The sequence below is a fragment of the Arvicola amphibius genome, chromosome 12 (genome assembly GCF_903992535.2).
Source record: "Arvicola amphibius chromosome 12, mArvAmp1.2, whole genome shotgun sequence".
Lineage (NCBI taxonomy): Eukaryota > Metazoa > Chordata > Mammalia > Rodentia > Cricetidae > Arvicola > Arvicola amphibius.
In genome coordinates, this window is record NC_052058.2 from 22,755,508 (window position 1) to 22,782,959 (window position 27,452).

A 27,452-nucleotide genomic window follows, 5' to 3' on the forward strand; every position below is an offset into this window, starting at 1 on the left:
AGGCCCTCTGACAGCCCCGCCCCCACTCTGTACTGTCCAAATTGAGGTTCCGTGTGCTTATCTCGCTAGGGATACAGCTCGAAAGTATAGTGCTTGCCTAACATCTCTTTAGGGCTGAAGAACCGTAAGGAAGCACTTAAGGAACCAAAGGAAGCCCAAAGTAGTTTTTTCCTTGAGTGTCTCAGTCAGTTAACTCGGAGATTTTAGGACAACTTGGAAAGGAGGGAGTTGAAGTGAGCTGCCGAAACCCTCAGTGAATAAACGGTGCAAAGTCGCTGTCTGGTAGAGCGAGCAGTACAAAATAAACACTTAGGTAGGTAAAAGCACTAAGTACAATCACGCGAAGCTTTGGCCAATGCTTTGACAAACGATGCAAGAAACTACGACGAGAGAGGAAAACCAAAGACCCGGGGGAAAAAAATCACCATCCACAAAGAACCGAACCGCAAAAGCCAGCTTTAAAAAAAAAAAAAAAAACCTAAGTAGTCACATGACAGTCCCGCCCGCTCCTCCGCAAAGGGAGGGGCAGCATGGGAGCCGTGCGTCATTTCCGTCCAGACCGGAACTCAAGATGGCTGCGCTCTTGCTGAGGTGACTTTAGCCTGGGGCTGGAAATCCGTGCCCGCCATCCTTGGAGGACCTGAATTGGGCCCTCAGGGTGGTGACAGCGGCGTAGGCGTACGGGGACGGGGAAGGGACCGTAGATGTGCAGGCCGCGCCCCAGGGATCCTAGCATCCCCCGTCCCGCCCGGCTCGGAAGGGCTTAGAGGTCACTGTGTGGATGAGTGGCGCAGCTGCCCCTCTGCTAAAGACACCCACGTCTAAAGCCTCTTCCCAAATTGCTCTTGTGAACCCACCCAGGTCCGAGGCTCCAAAAATTTCTAACTTCAAGATCAGCTGCCCCCTAGGCATGCGGGGAGGGGGATTTAGGGACTATAGAGGGAGGGACTCCGTGGTGCACCTCCGTGCTTCCTAATCCCTGGCGTTCTGCTGCTGTAACGCGTGGGCACTGTCTGGTTTCCGAATGCATTCCTCCCAGCCCAGGGTGAGCAGTAGCAGCCGGAGTGGGTCTCTGCTGCTGCCCAGAAAATTCGCTTTGTTTTCATTAGCGTTGTGTTATGGTGGGTATCCCCGCCTTTCTCTGAAATTCAATTTCCTGTCCAGAGAAATAGCCTAGATTTTCTTTTGTTCTGAATTCTTCACTGTTTAGGTATCATCCCCAGAGCCTCTATAGTTGTAAGGGCATAGACAGTTGTGGTACGAATCCCAACGCAGTTTTATGCCTGTCCTATTTTTGGAAATTATTTGTTATGGAAAACTAACTTCAGTGCTGTTGAAATTCCAGTCCCTGATTCTCCCAAATGTGTTTTCATTTCTCTTTCCATTTCAGTCATGCCGTATAAAAATAGAGGGATTCTGTTTAGTTTTCTTTGTTACAAAGTGAGTCTTTGGGAGTTGGGAATCAGTTATCTTCAGTCTTATTTTCATGGTGCTGTGCATTTTCTTAGACGTCTCTTCTCTGAGATAGGGCAGGACCAGGTTTTCCAGAGCTGCGTCCTTCATTCTTAATTATTTGACCCGTAATTGAATGCCTTCAAATTCTTTGATGTAATATACGTTGGTGACTGTTAGGGCTTGTTGGGTGAATTAACATTTAGCTTGAAATGATCATATTGGTTTCAAACATTTCATTGTAGGAGTTTTAGGGTTAGTGTTTAGAGTCTTCATCTTTGGGTTCTTCCTGGAGTCAGCCAGTCTGAGGCTGAAAATATTTGAAAAACATGTTACAAAAAGCAGTTTGAGTTTGTTACCTGACAAGCATTATGCTGAGTCCATGTGGAAGAAACTGTAGGTATACCCTCCTGTAACCTTCTGTCATTCAGATACTCATTCTCAGTCCAGCACTTACGGGTATTGTTTGCTTCAAAACCTTTTTTCTCGTGTAAGCATGTGATTGGTTTATCTGGACTGTTCATTGGTGTATATATATAAAACTTTTCCCCGTTGATTGTATTTGGACTGCACATAAGTAGCATCCCTCTTTCTTAAACCATATGGCATAACATTTATGGAACATTTAAATTATATTGGGCATAATAAGTAACAGAAATTATTGGAAGTATAGGACAATGTGCTCAGGACATCCATAAATGCCACACCATTCCACATAAGTGACTTAATCAGCTGCCTGAAGAGGCTCACACCGGTAGTCTCAGCACTTAGGAGACTGAGACAGGAAAGGTTGCTGTAATATTGAAGCCAGCCTGAGCTATAGCCTGAGTTCCAGGTCAGCCTGGGCCACAGAGCAGGATCCTATCCCAAAACAAAGCACTTGCTTCTAGCCATAGCCCTTTACGATTTTTTCACTTTTCCTTTATTGTGGGTGTGGGTGTGCACACATGTGCCGTGGCTTGTGTGTGGAGGTCAGAGGACAATTGTGACTCCCAAGGGTCCAACTAAAGTTGGCTTGGTGGCAAGTGCCTTTGTTCTCTGAACCGTCTCGCTGGCTCCTTTCCAGCACAGAAAGTCTTTTCAGAGTTTCTGGTTTCATGTGGAACACAAGGATAGATACTTACTTTCATATTTCAAATAAGGCTATGGAGTTTATGCAGCTTGTTTCTGTAGGGCCTTGTGTCAAGCGTACATTGGTATTTGGGAAAACAATAGCACTAGACAGAACATGCGGTAGATTCCAGCCCACATCTGCAAACTCTTGCTGGGTAGCTGAGTGACGGGGCCTAGCTTGGTGTGAGGAATGTGTGCCCTGCAACTTCAGAGACAATTCAGTTGATTTAAAGAGATTTGTTCCCACTTCTTTCTAAGAGCCCTGAGTACACAATGTCTGCATTCACCTCTTGCCTCCAAAGGGAAGAGGGAGAACTGAAGACGGGTTGGTTGGGTTTTTCTCTTCGAATAATGGTCCCTTCTGATGCTCTGTTGTAGAGTACAAGGCTCTTGATGTGTGTCTAGTGTCAGTGACGTGATGGACATCATAAACCCTTTAGAAGACTATTGGATTTAGACGATTGGAGCTTTTTGTTTGTTTTGTTTTATTTTTCCAGACAGGGTTTTTCTGTGTAACAGCCCTGACTGTCCTGAAACTTGCTCTGTAGACTAGGCCGAATTCAAATTCAGACTCTGCCTGCCTCTGCCTCCCTAGTGCTGGGATCAAAGGCATGTGCCACAACCTACTGGCTAGAAAGCTAATTCCTAAACTATTACATGCAGGAGTTTAAATTTTTTTAAATAAATTATCCAGGTAAGATATACTATTTGTTCGTGTTTGGTTTTTTTTTAGTTTGGTTTTTGAGACAGGGTTTCTCTGTAGCTTTGGCAGTCCTGGCTCCACTCATTCTGTAGAGTAGACCAGCCTGACCTTGAACTCAGAGATCCACCAGTCTCTGCCTCCTGAGTACTGGGATTGAAGGTGTGCATCACCACTATCTGTCTCAGGTTTGGGGTCTTAATGAGCTCTGCTGTCTCCACAGTGCCTTGCACATAGTGAACAATTCTAATTACATGGAATTAACATAGTAAATATTTTGGCTTCCAGAACTTCATTGTGGTCACCTTCTTCAATGCTTTGGAAGTGTTGGCTGGAATTATGAGATTAAAGGATGTGTTGTTGAATGTTTTTCTTTTTCATTTTCCTTTTTGGCTTTTTGGACAAGGTCTTGATATAGCCCTGGCTGGCTGGAAATTGCTGTTTAGACCAGGGTGGCCTTGAATTTACAGCAGTCTTCCTGTGTCTTACCTCTGGAATGCTGGTATCACAGGTCTACAAGCCTGATTACCCGAGTTTGATCCCAGGATCCACATGTTGGAAGGAGAGAGCCAAGTCCTTGCAAGTTGTCTGATTCCCACAAGTGTGTTGTGGTGTACACCATCACACACAATAAAATGTAATTTAAAAAATTTAATTAGTTTATTATTTTTTTATGTGTATGAGTGTTTTGCCTACATGTATGTCTATGTACCAGGTGTGTGCCTGGTGCCTTCAGAGTCCAGAAAATGGCGTTGGGTTTCCTGGAATTGAAGTTACAAATGGTTGTGAATACCATGAGGGTGCTGGAAACTAATCCTAGTACACTAGGAGAGCAACATGTGCTCTTAACTGCTGAGCCATCTCTCCAGTCCATGTAATTTTTTTTTTTTTAAGTAGCAACTTTTAGGTAGAAAAAGTAATTACTTTTTGTAAATACTTTTTGTGGGAATGGAGAGAACTTTTGCTTTCTCATGTTTTTATACTGTCATGTAGAAAGCTTTGGGACTTAAAGTTTGTCTCTGCTAGCTGGAAGTAGACGTAGGATTTTAATTTTTAAAAAATAATTTTTAATTATTTGCATGTTGTGTGTGTGTGTGTGGCTGTGTGCACATGTGACAGTCAAAGAGAACTTTGTACAGTTGACTCTTGTCCTCCACCTTTAAGTGGGTTTTGTGGGATTGAACTCAGGTTGTCAGGGTTATATAAAGTGCTTTTATCCACTGAGCCATCTCCCTGGCTCCAGATGGTAGTTTTTGAAATGACCTGGCTTACTATTAGGACTGCCCATCCTCAAATCCCTTGTTCTTCAAAATTTAATTCAGCCATTTGGAGCAGGTCTCTGCCATACATAAACTATGCTTCCTAGTGTCAGTTACTCATTTTGGCTTGTTTAGTTTTTGCAATGCTGGGGATTAAACCCAAAGCCTTATCCTTTGAATGTTAGGCAAGCACTGAACTATTACAACCCCCCTTCTTATTAAACTCTTGTGTTTTATTTAACCTATGTCGGGATCCGGGACCAGCCCGCACCTAAATTATTTCTCGTGCCAGAGTTGAGGTGTGGTTCCGGACCTGGACAAACCACCTCCTGTAAGACCTAGCTTTAAAACAAACAAAACAACAACAAAAGCATCCTGAAGACAAATGTGGACTCCTAGCACTTGGGAGGTGGAAAGACTTTAGCTACATCGTGAGTCTGAGGCCAGTCTAGAGCACATGAGACACTGTCTCAAAAAACACACAACAAACTTGTTTCTGTATTGTCTCACAAGATAAAAATATATAAATAATAATATAGTACAAGGTGGGGAAATTGATATGCTGGTGTTAGTGACTAAATTTGTCTTCTTGAATCTCTTGCAGACACGTTGGCCGTCACTGCCTCCGAGCCCACCTTAACTCTCAGCTTTGTCTCAGAAAGTAAGCTTTGAAGTCTATTGTTATGGAATTCCTTTACACTGTGTGAAGATGTGTCACTGTGATTGATTTAATAAAAAGCTAAACAGGGCTATTATTTGTTTAATAAATAGCTAGGCAGGAGGTTTAGCAGGGACTTCTGGACAGAAAGAGCTCTGGGAAGAAAGGCGGAGTCGCCAGCCAGACGTTGAGAACGCAGGATGGGCAGTACGGAGTAAAGGTAACTCGGCCACGTGAACAAACGTAGATTAAAAGATTAAAACGTAGGTAATAAGTCTCCGTGTCTTATGTTTTTCCCTTGAGCTGGTAACCCAAAGAAAAATCAGTCTATATACTATGACTCTTTTATATTATTAACTTTTTTCCTCATGAAAAAGCTATAGAAAACTGGGTGTGGTGGTTCCTGCACTCTAGAGTCAGAGGCAGCTGAATCTCTGGGAGTTTTACTTTTTCCTGCTAAATATTTATTCTTAGTTGTTGACTTCAGCAGTTGCCTTCAACAGTTTTTTTTAAAGGTTTTACCTTGGAAATATCAAAAACCTTATCTTTTCAGAAAATAAGAATAGTACATTTTTGGTCCTTTGTGTTGGTCTCATTGCCTTGTTTCTTTGAGTAAGTCTTGCAGTGTTGTACAGCATGGTGTTGAGCTTCAGTGACCCCAGTGTGAGCCTCTGTTGTGCTGACGTTATAGACAGTCACTGCCATATTTTGTGTGTAGTCCTATGGTCATTTCATCCAGTTTCATCAATTGCTAACATGTTTCTTTGCTTATGTAACAGTATAATTTTTTTAAAGACTTATTTATTTATTTATTTATTTATTATGTATACAACATTCCTTCCCTGTATGCTTGCATGCCAGAAGAGGGCACCATCATTATAGATGGTTGTGAGCCACCATGTGGTTGCTGGGAATTGAACTCAGGACCTCTGGAAGAGCAATCAGTGCTCTTAACCTCTGAGCCATCTCTCCAGCCCCGTAACAGTATAATTATACAAGCATAATAATTACCATTAAGAAATTAGCTGATTAATGCTTACCTGATACACAGCTGATTTTCAAATTTTCTGCTTATCCCAAATAATGTACTTTATAGAACTACAATCTTTTCTATTCCTATAGCCAGAACCTAGTCAGACTCATAAATATACATAACTATTATGTTTTCTTTTGGCTTTGATTTTTTTAGGCTTGGGTTTTGTTTTGTTTTGAGACAGGGTTTCGTGTAATTCAGGGTAATCATCGAGCTTGATATGTGGATAAAGATGATACAGAACTCGATCATCATGTTTCCACCTCCTAAGTGCTGGCCTTACAATTACTATGCGGTCCAGGCTGGCCTTGGACTCCCAGTCTTCTTGCCTTTGCTGGCACTTTATCTTTTTATAGTCTTTACCTTTTTTTTTATTTTTATTTTTTTCTGAGACAGGCTTTCTCTGTGCAGCAACCCTAGCTGTCCTGGAACTCTCTCTGTAGACCAAGCTGGCCTTGAATTCACGGAGATCTACCTGCCTCTGCCTCCCAAGAGCTGGGATTAAAAGAGTACACCTCCACCGCCCAGCGTTCTTTACTTTTTCCTATTTTAATTTTATCTATATGGGTGTTCTTGTATTTTTGTCTGTGTACTATATTTATTCAGTGTCTAGGAGGTCAGTTGGATTGCCTGGTACTGGAGTTAACTGTTATGAGCCACCATGTGGGTGCTGAAAATCGAACTCAGGTCCTCTGGAAGAGAAAGCAGCCTCTGCTCTTAACTTTTGAGCCTTATCTTTTTTTAAGTGCATTTTTACACCCTTATGCTTTTTTAAAAATATATATATTACTTATTGATGTGTGTGTGGTGGGGCTCAGGGATGGTAAGGTGCTGGTCAAAAGACATCTTGTGGGAGTGGTTTTTCTTCTCCTACCATGTGCATCCAGGGAGATCAAATTTGTCAGCAAGGGTCATCAGATTTGTCAACAAGCATGTCCTCACTGAGCCATCCTCCTGATCCAACCATTCCTTTCTTAAACAAGACATTTAAGGGCTAGAGGGATAGCACAGTGTAAGAGCATGTACTGTTCGTGCAGAGGACCCAGATCGGTTCCTAACATCCATGTTGTGTAGCTAACTCCTGCCTATAACTCCAGCCCTCTGGGATCCAACACCCTCTTCAGACCTCCTCAGGCTTCTGCACTAACGTACACACATAGAGACACAGACACAGACACACAGACACAGACACACACACACACACACACATAATTAAAATAAAACAAAACTTTAAAAATACACTTTTTACTGTGTAAAATACAAACCTTAGTCCTTTTTGAACCTCTTGTTTTATTTTAGTGCTGTTCCGTTGGGAACCACAGCCAAGGAAGAGATGGAGCGGTTCTGGAATAAGAACACGAGTTCAAACCGTCCTGTTTCTCCCCATATCAGTATCTACAGGTAAGGGCCCTGGAGCTGGGTGGGTCTGGAGTTGGCCCTTTTCTAAGTATCTTATTGAATGCAGCACACGGGAGCAGTGGGCTGGGCAGTAATGATGGTACCATCCACAGCTTCTTCATCTGTTGGTAGTCGGTGGGAGTGTCTTGAGAAAGTTCATCACAAGTGAAAGATTTCTGAATGCACAGCTGCCAAAAAAAGTTCAGACGCAAAGAGCTCATGAGTCAGAGGTGTTTCTGGAATTGCTTGCTGTTACATTGAAGACTTCACACACACTTTGTCCTGTAACCACACAGCACTGAATGCTGTCTGACCCTGCTCACATTTGAGACTGGAATGTTTTGTTTTGAATTGTAGCGTTTTTATTACATACAGAGTGTTCTGCTCTTATGGTTTACTTATGGAGAACAGTGACTTTTAGTACTTTCCTACTATGATTCCTTAGCATATAAACAGCAAAATCTTATAGCATTGGAATATGTTATGCTAAGTTGTTTGATCTTAAAAATTGCTGTTTAAAGTCCAGCCATGGTGGCACACGCCTTTAATCCCAGGCCTTGGGAGGCAGAGGCAAGCGGATCTCTGTGAGTTTGAGACCAGCCTGGTCTGCAAAACAACAGCCAGGGCTGTTTCACAGAGGGAAAAAAATTGCCGTTTGAGGCTGATCAAGGTGGTGCACTTGGGTGCTGAGGGGGGAGGATCAGGAGTTTAACCTGTTTTCAGTTGCATAGCAAATTTAAGGCCAGCCTGAGTTATGGAAAAACACACAAGTTCATACTTTTGCACTTGTGTTAGAAATGTGACTCGCTCCATTAAGCTAAAGTTATCAGGCTGAGAAGAGTGTTCAGTAGGTTGAGGTTCTTACCGCTAAGCCTGACGACCGAGTTTGATCTTCTGGTCCCTCATGGTGGAAGGAGAGAACTGACTCCCCAAAGTTTGCATTTTGTGTACCATGGTACACTAAATTATACATGAAATATTTTAAAATAAATAAACGGGCTAACGGGCTATCTTTTCCTTGGGCTCTAGGGGAATCCATTTGTTTTTGCAGTTTCTAGCTTCTGGAGGTCTTGCTCATTTCTCGACTTTGTGATTTACTAATTTCCTTATTTATTGGTGCTTTAGACAGGGTCTTACGTAGCTCAGGCTGGCTTCAGTCTCACTGTGTAACTGAGGCTACCCTCCTGCTTCCACCTTGTAGAGACTGAGGTTACAGGTTGAGTCTGCCATGCCTGCCTTATTGCACGTACTCTAGCTTGCTTTCTTTCTGTGGGGACAAACCTTGCTTGCTTTCAAGGATTCCTGTTTTGCACAGAAGTTACGCTCTTTTACAGTCATTGTTTATTCTGATGCTCAAGTTGTTCTAGCCCATGGCTACTCGGAGTTCTTCAATATGGCATCAGTACCGGAGTGTTAGATGTGCTTGCTGCTACCAGCACATCATTGACTTTAGGTCCTCTTGTCGGATAGAGCTCAGATATATACTGTGTTTGCAGTTGTGTGTGTGTGTGTGTGTGTATTTATACATACATGTGTGTTCATCTCTTGTTTTCAGAAGTAGAAGTGCTAGCTGATTATGTTTATGTCTTCTTAAAGAATGCCTATAGAGCTTTTAAAAATTAAAAATAAATAAACACTAACTCAGCAAAGCGTCTTGAGCTTGCTGCCCTCTTTACTTGGGTCCCTGCCAGGGGATACTGGCCATTTTTTTTAACCACCTCCACAAATACCACAACCCTTCAGGATTTTTTTTCCAGCTCAGATTCCAGAAATAATTTTTATTGTAGAAATTAGACATTGTACCCTAACAGAAGGTCAATAAATGATCTTAGTATTTAAGATAAATGGTGAGAGCCTGTCTCAAAAAAGAGGGGAGGGGTTGGGGAGGGGTAGGTTTATGAGGATGGAGATAATTCCAAATAAGCCTGGCCTTTCTTCACAAGTCATTTGAAAAAATTGACATTAGGTCCAATTATGGAACTTTGCATGAAAAAAAGAAACAGTAGGAAACGTGGGGCTATTTCCTAAATAATATGCCAAGGAAAGATATCGTAGTAGTTAGCATAGTACTTCTGTTTCTTTGTTTTTTGAAACAGAGTCCTATATAGTTCAGACTGGCCTGGAACTATTTAAGTTTTTTTGTTTTTTGAGACAGGGTCTCGCTGTGTAACCTGAGGTTACAGGCGTGAGTCTCCACGACCGGCATGATTGCTCTCTCGTTGAACAAGCTCCGGCCGGCACCTGGGTGGGCCCTGGTGGGAAGCGCTGGAGTTGTGCTCCTGTCTTCTTAATGGTAGCAGTGCTTTAGTTTTGTAAAATCAAGGGATAACGTTTTAAAAAGATTTAGTTTTATTAGATATGTGTGAGTGTTCTGTTGTTGTTGTTTGTTTTTGGCATGTACACCACCTGCATACATGTCCTGTACCCTCAGAGGCCAGAAGAGGGTGCCAGATACCCTGGGGCTGGGTTACAGGTCATGGGTGCTGGGAACTGAACCTCTGGCCTTTGCAAAAGGAACAAGTGTTTTAACTGCTGAGCCATTTCTGCAGCCCGAGAGACGCTTGTTATTTTTACTTATTTACTTTTGTTTTGTTTTTCAAAATGGTTTCTCTGTGTAGTCCTGGCTGTCGTGGAGCTCCCGCTCTAGACCAGGCTGGCCTCAAACACAGAGACCCACTGCCTCTGCCTCAGAACTGCTGGGACTAAAGACGTGCGCCACCACATCTGGCTTTTTTTTTTCCCTAAGATTTTTTGTTTTGTTTTGTTTTCTTGTTTTTTTGTTTTCAAGACAGGGTTTCTCTGTGTCACTTTGTTGCCTGTCCTGGAACCAACTCTTGTAGACCAGGCTGGCCTCAGACTCACAGAGATCCTCCTGCCTCTGCCTCCTGAGTGCTGGGATTAAAGGCCTGTGCTACCACCGCCCAGTTTAAGATTTCTTTTAAAATGAATCATTTTTTTTGTTCTTTTTTGCAGTGTATTGAACTCAGGACCTCGTGCATGATACATAAGCATTCTACCTATGAGCTGTGTACTCAGTCAAATTTCTTATTTTCAAAATTAGAAAGTGGAAAAAGGAATGTGAAAGCTAGGTGGGGTTTTCTTGCTTTTTGTTTTTAAGAAATTCTTTTATGTCTATGAACGTTTTGCCTACATGTATTTGTATATACCAAATGTATGCTTGGTCACTTGGAGGTTAGAATGCTTGACAGGACCCCAGAACTGAGTGTGAACCACTACTCAGGTGATGGGAACCAAACTTAGGCCTTCTGCAGGAGTAACAAGTGCTCTTATCCATTAAGCCATGTCTCTAGCCCCAGATGGCTTTTGGTTTTGTTTTGTTTTTAAATTATGTATCCTTAAGAAAAGCAAACGAAAACAAAACCTGGCATCCTTTTTTAAAATTGTCTTTGTATGTTTCTTTGTAGTTGGTCTCTTCCCATGGTAATGTCCATTTGCCACCGTGGCACTGGTGTGGCCTTAAGTGGAGGTAAGTGTGTATTCACACACACACACACACACACACACACACACACACAGATCTTTGTGTGCACAAAGGGATCTTTGAAACTGTGTTTCTATGACTCTTATCCATGCCTCTTTTGTACCTCAGTAACTTGACTTAGAGTGAATGTAATCCCTTTAAGCTTGACTTTTTTGGGGGGAGGGTTTCAAGACAGGGTTTCTCTGTGTAGCCTTGGCTGTCCTGGAACTCACTCTGTAGACCAGCCTGGCCTCAAACTCACAGAGATCTGCCTGCCTCTGCCTCCTGAGTGCTGGTAGAAAAGGTAGCATGACAACACCCCCAACTCCTTTTAAGCTTTTTATTAATTCATTCCTTTAAAAATTAATTATGATTTCCCACATTCCCACTGTAACTCATTAGCATTCCTACGCTTGTAGAAGACGGGCGTTGGGTTTGGTTCCCAGAACCAACATGGTGTCTCACAACCATCTGTAATTCTAGTTCCCGGGGATCCAGCACCCTCTTCTGGCTTCTCTGGACACCAGACACACAGCTGGTACATATACATATTTGCAATTCAAACCCCACACACATAAAAATAAAATAAATCTTCTAAAAGTAATAAAAAAAATCCAGGCAGTGGTGGCATGTGCCTTTAATCCCAGCACTCAGGAGGCAGAGGCAGGCGGATCTCTGTGAGTTCGAGGCCAGCCTGTTCTACAAGAGCTAGCTCCAGGACAGGCTCCAAAGCTATGGAGAAACCCTGTCTCAAAAAACAAAACAAACAAACAAAAACCAAGACAGAGTAGGCTTTATTCCTGTAGGATATGTTCCAAGAATTCCCAGCTGGTCGTGGTGGTGCATGCTTTAACCCCAACACTCAGGAGGCAGAGACAGACCAGTCTCCGTGAGTTTGAAGCCAGTCCGTTCTACATAATGAGATCCTATCTCAAGCAACAACAACCAAAAAAAAAAAAAAAAAAGAAAAGAATTCCTGTTTCCTTTGAGATTCCCTGGATCATTATTCTTTTTATTTGTAATGTCTACTAATGACTGTGAATTTAATTAGCTACGTATAATTTTGAATATAGGCTGTTGTGATTATTGTTTGTATTAATAATTGGCAGAGTAATCTTGGGCATTGGACATGCACAAGGAAGCTGCTGTCACCAGCAGAGGAAGTGCTGGACACAGCTTCACTCTAAGTTAGCGTTTGCATACTCCTGAGGCCGAGAGATTCCGGGGAAGCAGATGGCCAGAACATGTCTTATTAGTGTAACAACCTTGTAGATAAAAATAACAAGGTTCTACCAATCCAAGTTTCATGGTCACTTGGAGAGCCTTCCTGGGATTCTTTAGGTGTTTTCATTTTTATTGCAGGGCTTTTAAAGAAGCGTCTGAAAGAGTTTTTGGCAGCTTCTAGAAGGGGCAGAACACTTACTGCCAATCACATAGCCCCACATAGCACTTTACAGACAGTAGAGCCTGCAGGGCTGGCATTTCCTGGTGATGCATGGGGTAACCTTAGCTGCTCTGTACTGTGTGCTGTTTGAAGAGTCTCTACCCTGGCACCTAGGTTCTAGGAGGGGTCTAGAGGGGCTGTTCCCTTACCTGATATATTGAACACCAGAGGAAGATACAGGAAACCTCAGATTTAATGTCTTGGGGAGTAACTCATCATACTGCAATTTCATTTTACTGTCAGAATCGCAGTAGCCTGCACTCTACCACAAACCTCCCTCCTGTTCTGGAGGTTGAGCCCCAAACCACGTCCATGCTAGGCTAACACTTCACTCCTGAGCCAAATTGAGCCCTCTCACTATAACATGAGATACAAAATCTAAACATGAGTTTAAATTTTTCTATTTCTTTTTAAGATTTATTTTTATTTGTGTGTGTGTGTGTGTGTGTGTGTGTGTGTGTGTGTGTGTGTGTGTGTGTGTGTGCAGCATATATGTGGAAGCAGGATCCCTTGAAACCAGGACTCAGGCAGTTATGAGCCACTGTAACTGCTGGGAATTTGTCTTGGGTCTCCTGGAAGAGCAGTGTACTCGTAACCACTGAGCCATCTCTCCAGCTCTGTCCTACCACTATTGTTTTTTGATGTTTTTTTAATGATAGAGTCTTGTTATATAGCTCTGGCTGTCCTGGAATGCACTGTGTAGACCAGACTGGTCTTGAACTCACAGAAATCCTGGCCCTGCTTCCTGAGTGCTGGGATCCAAGGCCTGCACCACTATTCCCAACAACCTTGAACTTCTAATCCTCCTCTATCTCCCAAATCCTGGGTATATAGGCATGTTTTACCATACATGTTTTGTTTGGTTAAGCTTTTTGTTTTCTTTTCTTTTTTTAAAGATTTATTTATTTATTATGTACACGACATTCTGTCTTGATGTATGCCCGCACGCCAGAGGAGGGTGTCAGATCTCAGTACAGATGGTTGTGAGCCACCATGTGGTTGCTGGGAATTGAACTCAGGACCTCTGGAAGAGCAGCCAGTACTCTTAACCTCTGAGTCATCTCTCCAGTCCCTGCTTTTTGTTTTTGTTTTGTTTTTGTTTTTTGAGACAGGGTTTCTCTGTGTAACAGCCCTCCCTACCTGTCTGTAAACCAGGAAGATCTTGAACTCACAAAGATCTGTCTGCCTTTGTTTCCCAAGTGCTGGGATTAAAGGCATGTACTACCACCGCTCAGCTTTGTTTGGTTAATTTTTTTCATTTTTGTTTCTAAGTGTTTTTCCTGTATGCATGTCTGTGTACTGTGTGCACACCTGCTACCCAAATTGTCCAGAAGGCGTTGGCTCCCCTGGAACTGGAGTTAGAGATAGTGTTAACAATCATGTGGGTGCTGGGAAATGAACCCAGCCAGGTCCTCTGGAAGTGGAGCCATCTCTCCAGCCTACATGTTTTATAAAATATATTTTTATTGTTTCTTTTATTTTTATTTATTTATTTTTTTAATTTTTTTGGTTTTTCGAGACAGGGTTTCCCTGTAGTTTCTAGAGCCTGTCCTGGAACTAGCTCTTGTAGACCAGGCTGGCCTCGAACTCAGAGATCCGCCTGCCTCTGCCTCCCGAGTGCTGGGATTAAAGGCGTGCGCCACCACCGCCCGGCTTATTGTTTCTTTTAATTGTGTGTGTTTATTTATGTGTTTATTTGTAGGGGGATATGTACACATGAGTATAGGCACCCTTGAAGGCTGGAGGTGTTTAATCCCCCTGGAGCTAGAGTTACAGGTGGTGTAAACTACTCATTGTGGTTTTGGGGACCCAAACTCAGGTTCTCTGCAACATCAGGATTCACTTGTAACTGCTGAGCCATCTCTCCAGTCCCCCATACATGGATTTTATTGGTGCTAGTTTCAAACCCAGGGCTTGTATATGTTAGTCAAACATTTCGGCAACTAAAATACATCCCTGACCTAACTTTCCTCTGTATCAGGTGTCAAGAAGTGTCATAGAACCCAACTTAATCCATTATACTACCTGAAGCCTTGCTTTTCTCTAGGGGTTTCTCTTTTTGGCCTGTCGGCGCTGCTGCTTCCTGGGAGCTTTGAGTCCTATTTGATGTTTGTGAAGTCCCTGTCTTTGGGTCCAGCACTCATCCACACAGCAAAGTTTGTGCTTGTCTTCCCTCTCATGTACCACACGTGGAATGGGATCCGACACTTGGTAAGTTAATTGTGGATTTGTATGTTTCCTGGGTAAAGGGAATGGGAAGGCTAAGAGGGTCCTCTCCCTTATTTCTAGGTTTAGTGTTTTACCTTTTCCCTTCCTCCCACCCACTTTTCTGATGCTGGGTCAGTGAACCCAGGGCCTTGTACGTGCTGTACCTTTAACCTTAGAGCTGTCCTTTGTTTGCTTGTTGAGACAGGTGCTCTCACTGTGTAACTCTGGCTGGCCTGGAATATGCTGTATAGACCAGAATAGCCTTGAATTTGTGATTATCCTCCTGACTCTGCATCCCAAGTGCTGGGAGTATAAGCATGAGCACCACACATGGCCCAGCCTTGTCAGTCTATCTGCTTTCATCTTATTATTTATACAATGGTCCAGGGGTTTGAACTCAGGTTGTCAGGCTTGACAGCAAGTGTCTTTTCCTGAGCCATCTCTCTAGCCCTCTAGTACCGTTCTTAAGGTTAGTTGTGCTGGGTCTTTACTCAAGGTCGTGTCCCCCCACCCACCCCGCACTCCTTCTAAGTGTGGGTTAGGCCAGTACTGAAAGAAATCATTGTGAAGTTTCCCACTTTTAAGAGGCATATAATTTTTAAAAGACCCCTGAAAGCAGATCTGACAAAGAAGACCTATCTATTAGATACAAATAGTAATTGTCAGCACTATTCTTGACACTGGGAATTTAATTATGAGCTAGATATAAGCAGTTACTGCTTTCAGTGTAGCATTCCTTTTCACCCAGAGTGGCAAGTCTGGGCAGACTCAGGTATATTCTCTTTAGATTGTATTGAGTAGCTGGAAGGAATGAGAGCAAACACAAACCAGGTGTCAAGGATTCTAGGGTGATTTTTGTGCTTCTTGTTGTCATGGTTTCTTAGTGTGCTGCTGGGAATTGAACACAGGATCTTGTGCATGCTAGACTCTACCACATAGCTACAACTTCCATCCTTTTAAAAAACTTTTTACTAGTTTAAATTTTATTTTTACTTTATTTGCAGCATGTATGTCTGTGTACCAACCATGTGTATGCTTGGTGCTCATTGAAACCAGAAGAGGGTGTGGCTTTGAGTCACCTTGTGGTTTCTTTGGAGGAGCAGGCAGTGCTCATAACACTGAACTGTCTCCCCAGACACTCATTTTTTAAAAAGGTCTCATGTAGTTAAATTGACCTCAAACTTATTTAGCCAAGAATGGCCTTGAAATTCTTATTTACCCACCTCCAGCTCCAAATTGCCAACTGCTGGGATGATGAGTGAGTGCTATCATGTCTGGTTTATATATTTTTGGCTTTTTGAGACAGGGTCTCATCAAACCTAGGTTAGCTGCAAATTTGCTGTGTACCAGGCTGGCTTTGAACATACCCAAATTCCTGTTCTATTTTCAGACAGAACTTTACTGAATTGCCCAGGCTGCCCTGGTCCTCACCCTGTAACCAAGTGGACCTCGAATTTGTTATCTTCCTGCCTGGCAAGTTTGAGCATTTTAAGAGTTTGTATTTTGTGATCCTTACTCTTGTATTCTTCTCCAAGAAGAGTTAAAATGTATTTTTCCAGTCTTCCATTATTTTTGAACCCAAACAAAATATCAGTTGGATGCTTTTGCCTTAGTTTGACCTTTTATAACCTCGACATCAGGGCAGTCTCAGAGACAAGCATTTTGTGGATTTCAGTCTGGTCCAATAGACAGTTCAATGAAAAAAAAAGTGAGAGACTAAATGATGTATTGAATTAAGCGTATTTATCAAGTATTCCCTGATTTGAAGTGACTTCTATTCCTGAGAGAGACCGTGGAGAGAAAAGGCAGTTTCACTAATGGCTTTGACTCCACAGAACAAAGCTCCATAAGGAAAATCAACTGAAGGCTTCACATCTTGACCCAGATGGGGGCTTATTTCTGGCTGTTTTTGTCTTAATATGGAGCTGGACTTAGGGGTCACCTGGCAATCCCAGAACTCAGGCTTTTTGCCTTGGTTCCTACCCATCATGGGAATCTCTTTGTTGAGATAAGTGAGGCACCTAAAGGCTTTAAGCCCTAAATCTGCTTTTATGTTTTTCTTCTAACAAGCGCTAGCTCCGGGTACAGGTCAGGTTTTAACTGCTTGCCATGAAATTGTGTCTGACTGGAAGGTCTTCCAGGACGGGGAAATGGTATGGTTATAAAGGAGGAGCTGAGGGCCTTTGACCTTCTGGAGGCTTCTCCTACCACCACTACCCAGGACTCGGTGTCTTGTAAAGCACTGTACTCCATGAGCAAACCGGCTCCTTGTAGAGCCTGCTCAACGCTTCACGTCATCTACCTAGAAGCTAGCCAGGCATCGGGATGAGGGTGTCCTCTCCGCAGTTTTATGGTCAGACTGTAGAGGTTCATGTGTTAGTATGTGGTGAGGCTGCTTCGTGTGCTCAGAGTGAAACCTGAACATTACTTTTTGCCCTAGAGCGGTGGTTCCCAACCTCCCTAACGCTGCGACTCCTTAAGACAGTTCCTCATGCTGTGACCACAACCATAGAGTTATCTTGTTGCTACTTCATAACTGTAATTTTGCTACTGTTATGAATTATAATGTTATATTATATATATATGTAATTATAATATCTGATAAGCAGGATACTTGATATTCGACCCCTGTGAAAAGGTCATTTGACCCCCAGAAGGGTCTCTACCGCAGGTTCCAAACCACTGCCCTTGAGTGTTCATATCCTAGAGAGAGACAGTTGAGAGTCTGGTTTCATTTGTTTTGGTTTCGGTGCTGGAAACTGGTAACTCAAGCTAGTGCATAAAAGGCGAGTGCCTTACCACTAAGCTACAGCCCCTCCATTCTTAGGCTTACAAAATGTGAACTTTGACCCAGTGGGAGACAACCACTTAGTGGATTGATACCAACAAAAAAAGATGGAAGACTGAAAAGAAGAAAGAATTTAAATGTTCATATTATATATACATTTCTAATATGGCCCCACTTAAGTTTGAGAGCCAGGTGTTGCTGTAAGTGCCTGTGGTCCCAGCTCTTTAGGAGCCTGAGGTTGGAGGATCTCTTGAGCCAAGGAATTTAAGTGTATCTTAGGTCAATAGAGAAGACCTGGATGGGAGAGCATGGAAAAAAAAGAAAGAAATTGAAAGTTAAGATTCTCCTGAGGGGTGTGGCACATGCCTTTAATCCCATACTCAGACAGGCAGATTCCTATAAGCTTGAAGCCAGTTGGTTTATGTAGAGAGTTCCAAGTCAACCAGGAATGTATAGGAGATCATGTCCAAAATTATTAAAATAATAATAATAATAAATAATAATATAATAAAGAGAGAGACAGACAGACAGACAGGCTGGGCAATGGTGTCACGTGCCTTAAATCCTAGCAGGTACAGGCAGCCAGATCTCTGTGAGTTCAAAGCCAGCCTGGTATACAGCGTGAATTCCACATAATACCCTACACTGTACAGAAATATGTTTGGGCCAGACATGGTGAATACCTATAATTCCAGCACTTAGGAAATTTAAGCAGAAGGATCTTGAATTTTTTTATATTGATTTTATTGAGCTCTACATTTACTTCCCTCCCTGCCTCTCCTCTCCCCCCCATCAGCCCTCTCCCAAGGTCCCATGCTCCCAGTGTACTCAGGAGATCTGGTTGGATCTTGAATTTTACGCTCGCTGGGCTACAGGACTTCTAGGCTAGTCTGGATTATACAAGATTTTTATCTCAGAAAACCAGAAAACAAAGCTGTGTTTTGCTCGTTCAGGGAACAGTGATCTAGATGTCTTGTCACACTGGGTGGGTTTGTATCTGCACAGTCTGGAAGCTTTTGTCTACAGGGCCTCTGGCCTTCTGGAGAACACTCGCCTTATCAGCCCCACATGAGAGGTTTATATCAGTCTTGGCGAGGGGGGGTGCTGTGTCGTGACTTTGAGGAGAGTGACGCTGGGGCACAGGATGTAGTACTCTTCTCTGGAGTCCCTCTGGGGCACAGGATGTAGTACTCTTCTCTGGAGTCCCTCAGGAGGGAGCTGTCCACTCAGCAGGTAGAAAATTTCTGAGGAAGGAATTGTAAAAGTGACTGGGGTTTTAATTACTAAAAATAAAAAATAAAACTTTTCCCTCTTTCTTTTTTTTCTGCAGATGTGGGACTTAGGAAAAGGCCTGGCGATCCCCCAAGTGGAACAGTCTGGAGTAGCTGTCTTGGTTCTTAGTGTGCTGTCCTCTGTAGGACTGGCTGCCATGTGAAGAGCTGAAATTTCCAGCATTGTCCTAATCATTATCACACCAGTTTATATTCCTGTTTATTATCACTCTTATCTCTAGCCACCAAAGTTCCCCTGATTTGTTAGACGCCACGTGCTTCAGATCCCGTGGAACTCAGCAGAGCTTGAAGAACTGTAGTAGTAGGAAAGGTCGTCTTCCCTGGGCCCAGGAGCCCTTCATCCCTCTCCACAGTTGACTCTGATTTGTGCTGAGGGTCTGCTTTCAGCTCCTTCTTGCTGAGACAGTAGAAACAATGCCAGTTCTGTGGTTGCCTTGGGTGCCACTGTCTGTGGGCTGCTGGCTTAAAGAACAATTCTGTTCATTGGTCAGCTTGGGGCCTTTAGCACCCACACAGTGGTACTGAGAGAAGAGAGGGAGAGGTGGAGGTGGAGGGAATTGCTCTGTCCAGCCAGAAGGAGATAAAGAGCGAGTTGGATCTTGGAAGCTCATGCTTGGAAAAAAGATGCACAGCTGAGGACGATCCAAAAAATTGTATTTTCCATTCTTTCTGTTTTTCACTTCTAGTGAAACATACCTTTAATGTCATGTTTTCTGATCTAAATTCTTGTCCCATCTTTGGAAACAATTAAAGTACTACTCATTTCATGTTGACTCTTTGAAATCTAGTGAGGGTCAGTAGAAAGGATCTATCTCATTTCTGCCCCTTCCTTTGGGTCTTGGACATTTACACCCTCCAGCGTGACCTTTCCCAGGAGGGAAATAGTTTATCCTACAACTGACCACTGGGAAAAATATGAGGTCATTACATACAAGTAGTGAAGAGACTTGGGTACTACAGGGAAGCCTTAGGAAAGAGCAAGGAGGGGTAAGCATGTTGAGAGCTTGCTTTCTGGGGGAGGGTTGGATGATTTGAGTCGGGTTTCTTGGTGTAGCTCTGACTGTCCTGGAATTTGCTCTGTAGACCTTGCTGGCCTTGAGCTCACAGAGATCGCCTACCTCTGCCTCCTGAGTGCTGAGATTAAAGGCGTGCACCACCACTGCCTGGTTCTGTTGAGAGCTTTTAAGGTCTTACAGGGTCATATCCCATTCTGTGGATAGCTAGTTATATACTTCCTGGTACAGTTCAGCACATATTTCATTTAAGAACACCTAGCGCCAGTGGAGGTGATAGCTAAGGGTTAATGACCTACAGAGACAGATTTGGGCAGCGAGGGGTGGGGAAACTAGTGGAGAATTTTTAAAGCCAAGCAGGGTGTGAGGTGTCAGAATCCTAGAAAAAAAAAATATGGGAGAGCTTGCTGTTTTATCCCTGTTGGGACCCTGAATCCTTAGCAGGAGTGCTTTTTCCGTGGCGCTAGGGGAGGCCAGTTCCTTGTACATGCCAGCAAGCACTGTACCACTGAACCAGTCACTAGCTAGGAGCGCTAGTTTAATAGTTTTTCCAGCTCCAGACTAAGAGATTCATCTTGGGACTGGGTACTTGGTTCCATGGTAGTATGCAAAAGTCTATGGCTCTCCGGCATCAAGAAAAATACTATTCCAGGAGATCAGTCAAAGCAGTGGATTGAAGACACGGGCATTGAACAGGAAGACGCGAATTCAGCGATGGCGGTGGGGTGGGGTGGGGTTGGGGCTTCTTTAGTAATCTCATGAAATCTTTTGAAATAGGGTCTCCCCATGTATCCCTGAGTGTCCTAGAACTCTAACCCAGGCTACCCTCCAGTTGGTGTAGTCTTACTTCTTTACTTCTGCCCCCCCCCCCAGTGTGCATTAGCATCACCCTCAGCTCTTGGCCACCTGTATTCCCCTTTCCAAGTAGTCTTTGGCCTTAAGTGATGATCACTTCCCCTTTTCTCTAGACAGGCCCTGGGAAGTCTTATGTAGCTAGGGATTGAACCTAGGGTCCCATTCATGTTTGGCAAGCATAGCCATAGCCCTAGTCCCATTGTCTTTTGTTTGTTTTTGAGACAGACCGTACCAAGTTACCTAAGCCCAGGCAGACCTTGAACCTGCTTCAGCACCCCAAGTAGCTGGAATTACAGGGTATGCCACCACATCTGACTATCCTGGGAGATTGTATAGAGTTCCTCCAGCTTGAAACAGCTGTCTTCTAATGTCCTTTGAGTAGGGTCAGTGTTCATGAGAAAATACCTTTGGCTTTAGACTTGGCAAGGGCATTAAATTTAACAGCCAGTGCCAGAAAGGTGCCTGGCAGGGCAACAGTAAACAGATTGGAGGCTGGAATACATGTGGACTTCATGACTCTTGACGACCTCTCAACCATCCAGGGACTGAAGGAGCAGTGGAACACCCCAGCTTTTTCCTTTTTCTACTTATGAGCTGGTGGTCTGTCTGAGATAGCTCAGTGGGTATATGCTCCAGCCACCAAGCCTGACGACCTGAGTTAGATCCCCAGAGTCCACATGGCAGAAGGCAAGAACCAACTCCCACAATCCAACCTCCACGAGCTTGAGGTACACCTACATGATATATTCATTAAGTAAGTGGGTAAACAATCCTAGAAAGGGTCACACACCCTACCTGTGATTTTGAAGATGCTCCTTACAAAGTCTGGTGCTCTGAGGGTTTGCCCTCTGTGTGGTGCAAACCAGTTTCCTCTTGGTCTTCGTTGAAGTGCAAATGACATTCTTTATTAAAACCTGCTTGCCTGCCTTTAATCCCAGCACTTGGGAGGCAGAGGCAGGCGGATCTGTGAGTCTGAGGCTAACCTGCTCTACAGAGTGAGTTCCAGGCCAGCCTGGTCTACACAAAGAAACCCTGTCTCGAAAAACCAAAGTAAAAACACCTTGGTGTTCTTTTGCCTACTCTTTCCCAGCCTTCTCTCAAAGTATGGGTTACAAAAGACAGGACGTAGAACGAGGAAAAAACCCAGGTCAGTAAAAGACTTAACAATGTTTATTTGCCCAAATTTGCCTTTCCTCCTGGCCCACCATTTCTCTGCTCCATGTTTCTGAATACAGGGTCTTCCGTATTCCAGTCAGTCCCTAAAATGTCTCCTGAGACTCCTCCCCTGCAGAGTTACAGCTTTGCATGTCTGGATCTCAGCTAGACTAGGACCTACTTGCTTGAGAGTCTAACACGGGCTTGCAGGTGGGGACTTGGGAGAGTTAACTGGAGTTTGGGGCCCTGGTGTGTGGCCTGCAGAGGGGTGTGAGCTTTGAGTTTCATCTGAGTTGTCACCATCGACATCTGGGGAACTGGGAATTATGGTCGGGTTTGCTGCTTGCTGTACAGTCTTTGTGACAGATTTCTTCTGTTTCTTCTCACTGTCAGGGCCATGGGGCTGTGGGGTTAGAGTGGGAAAGATGATCATATTTCTGGTTAGGCCAAGGTAATCCCCATTCAGCCTCAGAATTCAACTCCCTTTCTTCCTACACCATGGGCAGGTCAAGAATAGTTATATTTAACCTCCCCTTGAGACTATTTTATACTGGGGTTAAGGGTGGGCAACAAGATAGCTTTGTTTTGTTCCTTAAGACCTTAGTGATTAGCCGGGCGGTGGTGGCGCACGCCTTTAATCCCAGCACTCAGGAGGCAGAGGCAGGCGGATCTCTGTGAGTTCGAGACCAGCCTGGTCTACAAGAGCTAGTTCCAGGACAGGCTCCAAAGCCACAGAGAAACCCTGTCTCGAAAAACCAAAAAAAAAAAAAAAAAGACCTTAGTGATTAGAGACTAGACAACACAAGACAGAACTGGTTAGAGGTGCCTCCCCTTGCTGGATTGGAATAACAGCTTAGAGGTTGAGAAGAAGTGGAGACAGTAGGGGTTTGGGTTAGGTGGGAAGGCTAGATACCTTGCCTAAGATTTCAGGACGCAGTCCATTAGAGGCGTTGAGTAGATCAGGATTCTTCTGTATCCATTTGGTGAGGGACGCAGCAGCAGCAGTTGTGCGGGAGGTCAAGGTCACCCGGGCAGGTGGCACCTTCAGGGGCATTTGCCAGGTGCCCATGAAGGAACCCCAAGGACTTGCCTAAAAGGAAAGGGGAGTGTGCAACAGGTCCTCATGGCTGCTGTGTCTGCTTTGGGCAGGGCTTGCTGGCCTGACGTTTTTTCTGTCCCTTTGGCATCTTAATAATGAAACATCTGAAGGGATCGTCTCCCCACTCTTCCTCTCTTCAGTCAGCTATGATGCTGGTTTTCTGCTCCTTTCCTTACAACACAAATTTTGCATTCTTTGGCTAAGCGTGATAAAGGAGTCCTGTGCGTAAATATTGCCACTTGAGAACACTGTTTATGTTCATCATTTTCAGGACTTCGTGTGCTCAGCACAGCTCCATCCTGTGGATAAACTGCTTAGCAGGTCGGGGCCCTCACGGATCGGGCTCTGAATTTCCATACGGTGGTTGTAGCTCCCTTTTTATGCATCAGCCCTTTCTGTTTTGAAACAGCATCTATATAGTCCTGGCTGGCCTGGAATACACTATGTCGACCAGGCTGACCTCAAACTCAAAGAGATCCTCCTGCCTCTGCTTCCTGAGTGCTGGGATTAAAGGTGTGCGCCACCTCACCTGGCTAACTCTTACCTTTTTGATATGAATGGGCCTGGGGAATCTCACCTTGGAACGGGGCACCGAAGGCAAGAGATGACCTCGATCGTTGGCAATAATCTGAGTGTAACCTTCGTGGGTAGAGGCTCTCTGTGGTGGAGGTGGAAAGAGAAGTACTTGAAGCGAAAGAGGGAGGAGAAAACCAAGTGTCTGCGGGGCTTGCAGTAGAGGCGTGGGAGAGGAGAAGGGAGTTAGGTGGGCGACAGGGAGAACAGGAGGCCAGTCGCCATCAACTGGCCTTGGAGGGCACTGAGCTCGGAGTACCTCTTTTGTTGGCTTGGCAGCAGACCAGTTCTGCAGGTACTTGGGCAAGAAAGCTTTTTCATACTGTGGAGAGAAAGAGGAGACTCAAAGGCTTCACGCTCATGAAATCGTGATACAGTTCTCGGTAACAAAGCCAAAGGCTTCAACAGCTCTGTGGACTCTAATTCACTCTGTCACAAGGGGGAATATAGAGAGGGGGGAAACTAAGTGATGGGTTAAAAAGAAGACAGAAGTGGGCACTGCATCTGGGAAGAAAAGGACCCAGCTGGAGGGGGAGACGAGGGAGGGACTGAGAACAGTATACTTCATACACAGTGTGAAGATGCCCCGCCTGTACCCCAGTAGTTTGTATGCTAGCCCGAAAACACGACAGGAAGAAGAAAGCACATACAAAGAGAGAAGACTTTCAAGACAGAAGAAATTGTTTCTGTTTTGCCGCGCTGTGACTTGAACCCAGGATCTGGTGCCTACTAAACAAGTCCAAGATTACACTCTGTGCTCAAGATGTGTGCTGCCCAGCACATAGCAACCAGCCACATGTTAAACATGCGGAAAGCAACAAGTAAACTGGGTACTTTAAGCTAAGTATGAAACACTGGACAGAGCCCAGGGTTTGATCCTCCATACTAGTTGGGAAAAAATGGATTTTAACGAGCTAGTATAAGAGATGTGTGTGTGTGTGTGTGGAGGGGGGGGTAGAATTTTTAAAATATTTTTTTAAAAATACCAATATTAAAATATTTTGGGTTTATTTGGTTCCACTTGAGCATTACTAAATTTAATTTTTAATTTTCACATAGCTGCTAAAGCCTTTAAAATTATGTTTGTGATTCACTCTGTCAGGCAATGCTGGACTAGACCAAGGGTAAGTAACCAAATCTTTATTGCTTCCTGCTTTTGAATGACCATAGAGCAGTGGATGTCATACCTATTATCTGTCTGTCTGTCCTTTCGTCGGTCCATCCATCCATCCATCCATCATTTAAGGCCCCTAGGGGTCCAGCTTTCTGCCTCTGTCTTCTTGGCAAAAAATGGTTTTTACAGCCTGGAGGTGGTGGCTCTTGCCTTTAATCCCAGCATTTGGGAGGCAGAGGCAGACAGATCTCTGTGAGTTCAAAACCAGCCTGGTCTACAAAGTGACAGGGCAGGCAGGGCTGTTACACAGAGAAACCCTGTCTTGAAGAACACCAACAACAACAGCGACGAAAGAATGGATCTTACAAACATTTGTGTTGCTTTAACAAAAGGTAGTTGGCCATGATGATACACACACCTATAATCTCATTACTTCCCAGAGTGAAGTAGGAAGATTTGGAGTTTGTGGGCCAGTCAAGGTGTGCTACATAGTAGCAGTACCTTACCACCCCCTACATATACATAAAAGAAGAAAAAAATCCACTAAAATTTGAATTCCAAGTGAACAAAATGTTATTTCCAAAAGAATTCCAAAATGTGTAGACAGGGTCTTTAGATAAGGTCCCACTACCACACTCTGGAACTTGCTACGTAGGCCAGGCTGGCCTCAAACTTTCAGTGATTATTTTGCCTCCTTGTCCTAAATACTGGGATTACAGGTACATACCACCATGGCGGGATTTGTGTGTGTGTGTGTGTGTGTGTGTGTGTGTGTGTGTGTGTGTTGGGGGGCAGGGGTCTCGTGGAGCTCAGGCTAGCCTTGATTTCGGTAGTAGCCAAGGATACCCTGAACATCTGACCATCCTGCTTTGCCTCCAAAGTCCTAGGATCACCGGGGAGCTACGTCTTGAATTTTTCCAAAACAAATTAGGGAGAACTTTCATGTAAATAGCTGTAACTTTGTTATTTGACTTACAAAGCCTAAGGCGTTTACTCTGGCCTGTAAAAATAGAATCCCTGCCTTCTGGTTTACACTTTACAAGCTTAATTCAGGCCCTTTTGGCTGGTTCCTGGGCCCTCCCAACTGTGAGGTGAAATGCTCAGCCCCCTCAGCCCCCTCAGCCCCCTCAGCGTCTGTTTGGGGAGCAGAATGTGCTGGAGGGGTAGGCCCAAAGGTAGAATCTGGAAGGTAAAATCAAATGTCGGGGTAGAAGGAAAACTTACCTGGTTGGCACTGTAGTTAGTGGCCATGATCCTGTCCTGTTTATACTTGTTGCCTGGCAACGGCAGAGGGCAGCCTTCTGGGAGTACCTCCCAATCAGCAGGGGTTAGCTATCTTCTGGGGGTCACACTGTCCCCTTCCTTTCTTGCTGAAACCTTTTCCTTTTAGAGTGTGGAGGACCAAATAAACATAAAAAAATGGGCAGAGAAGCAGCTGTTTCTTTCCCCAAGATGTTAGCCCTGCTTCAGAATTTCCAGGTTGTCTCTGAATGACATCTTCAACTTTTTAAACCAACTGTGGGACACTAAGAGCTGAGTCTGTGCGACAGTGTGGTATAATTAACTAACCGTAGAATTAGGAACAGGGTGGGTCCTTATTTAACATGGTATTATATGGCTTAAGCCCCTGGCTTCCCTTCGATAAACAGTTATCACCACATACTGTGGAGATGACCTACTTCGTACAGTGCAGGATAAAACGAATGGACTATCTAGACGTTGTGAATGCACAGCGGGAACTGGACACAGACAAGACACTGTTTACAGAATAACAAATAGGAAGCCACCAACTTGTTTGCTCCCAGAAGGAAATGTACATCTCGTCTTGGTCCTTAAATGACTCCTGTCTCCTCCATCACTCCACAGTCACAGAACCTAAGAACATGGGTTCATAGTGTCGGTTAGAATATGGCAAATCAGGACCTAGGGTGGGAAACTGAGCGGGAATGGTAACAGTGTAAGATTAAAGTACCAGGTTTGGGAGGATCAAGTGATAGTGTGCCCAAACCCGCTAGATGTAAAACTGAGAAGCCCTCCGAGGCTCATCCAAATTTCTGTTAAACTGATCTACTCATCTACTGGGGTCTTAGAACTAAAGAGCGCTTGTCAGTTATATAGTTTCAAGTTTTTTTTTAAAAAGAAAAGTCCAAAGAAATAGGTACTTCAGAGCCAGATTTGGCTGTTCGTGCCTGTGATCCCAGTATCTAGGAAGCAGAGGCTGGTGGATCTCAAGTTCAAGAACAGCCTGAGCTACATTGTAGGACCCTATCTTTAAAAAATATGGAAGAGGCTGGGCAGTAGTGGTGCACGCCTTTAATACCAGCACTCAGGAGGCAGAGGCAAGAGGATCTCTGTGAGTTTGAGGCCAGCCTGGTCTACAAGAGCTAGTTCCAGGACGGGCTCCAAAGATACAGAGAAACCCTGTCTTGAAACAACAACAACAAAATATGGGAAGGACTCACAAGGCCCCACACCTCCCTGGGGCTATATAGGCAGTTAACAGTTGCTGGGGGAGGGGCTCGCAAGGCTACACCCTTTACATGGAGTCATTGGCAGTTAATGGTTGCTGGAGAAGGGCAAGAACTTTTTCTTTAGTGTTGTAGCCAGCCACTGGTGGGTTACCTCCCACTCATGCGAGCAACCCTGAGCTCAGTAGGACATACACACTCACATGCACACCAGGGCATGGTGGTGCCTTTAATCCCAGCATTTAGGAGGCAGAGGCAGATATGTCTCTGTGAATTTGAAGTCAGCCAAATCTAAATAGTGAGTTCCAGGCCAGCCAGGATCACATAATGAGACCTTATCTCAACAAAC

General features: G+C 44.1%; 2 protein-coding genes across 3 annotated transcripts; one reads left to right on the plus strand and one right to left on the minus strand.

The window, feature by feature from the left end:
* The first annotated feature begins 490 nt into the window (after positions 1–490).
* On the plus strand, positions 491–19,593 carry Sdhc (succinate dehydrogenase complex subunit C). 2 transcript variants are annotated; one of them, XM_038349447.1, is made up of 6 exons: positions 491–591; positions 5,129–5,185; positions 7,515–7,616; positions 11,039–11,100; positions 14,586–14,749; positions 18,865–19,593. In XM_038349447.1, the coding sequence occupies exons 1-6, from the start codon at positions 491–493 to the stop codon at positions 18,967–18,969; spliced, it is 591 nt and encodes a 196-aa protein (XP_038205375.1). In that variant the 3' UTR covers positions 18,970–19,593. The 2 variants fall into 2 exon arrangements, with proteins under 2 accessions (XP_038205375.1, XP_038205376.1); XM_038349448.1 differs by lacking the exons at positions 491–591; positions 5,129–5,185 and adding an exon at positions 5,262–5,402.
* Positions 19,594–22,042: 2,449 nt separating this feature from the next.
* Positions 22,043–25,886, minus strand: Cfap126 (cilia and flagella associated protein 126). Its single transcript, XM_038348450.1, has 5 exons — positions 25,860–25,886; positions 23,781–23,843; positions 23,526–23,606; positions 22,763–22,939; positions 22,043–22,252 (listed from the first exon to the last, which is right to left on the minus strand). Exons 1-5 carry the CDS (start codon positions 25,884–25,886, stop codon positions 22,043–22,045), a joined length of 558 nt encoding a protein of 185 aa, XP_038204378.1.
* Positions 25,887–27,452: the final 1,566 nt, after the last annotated feature.

What these genes read in the sequence shown, in the direction of transcription:
- Cfap126 (XM_038348450.1), bottom strand. Translation starts at nt 25,886, where the DNA reads ATGGCCACTAACTACAGTGCCAACCAG. An exon ending in CTGCCAAGCCAACAAAAGAG is followed by an intron (nt 23,607 to 23,780) that starts GTACTCCGAGCT and finishes CCTCCACCACAG; the next exon opens with AGAGCCTCTACCCACGAAGG. An exon ending in GTCCTGAAATCTTAGGCAAG is followed by an intron (nt 22,253 to 22,762) that starts GTATCTAGCCTT and finishes CTAACCCCACAG; the next exon opens with CCCCATGGCCCTGACAGTGA.
- Sdhc (XM_038349447.1), top strand. Translation starts at nt 491, where the DNA reads ATGACAGTCCCGCCCGCTCCTCCGCAAAGGGAGGGGCAGCATGGGAGC. An exon ending in CCCCATATCAGTATCTACAG is followed by an intron (nt 7,617 to 11,038) that starts GTAAGGGCCCTG and finishes GTTTCTTTGTAG; the next exon opens with TTGGTCTCTTCCCATGGTAA. An exon ending in GGAATGGGATCCGACACTTG is followed by an intron (nt 14,750 to 18,864) that starts GTAAGTTAATTG and finishes TTTTTTCTGCAG; the next exon opens with ATGTGGGACTTAGGAAAAGG.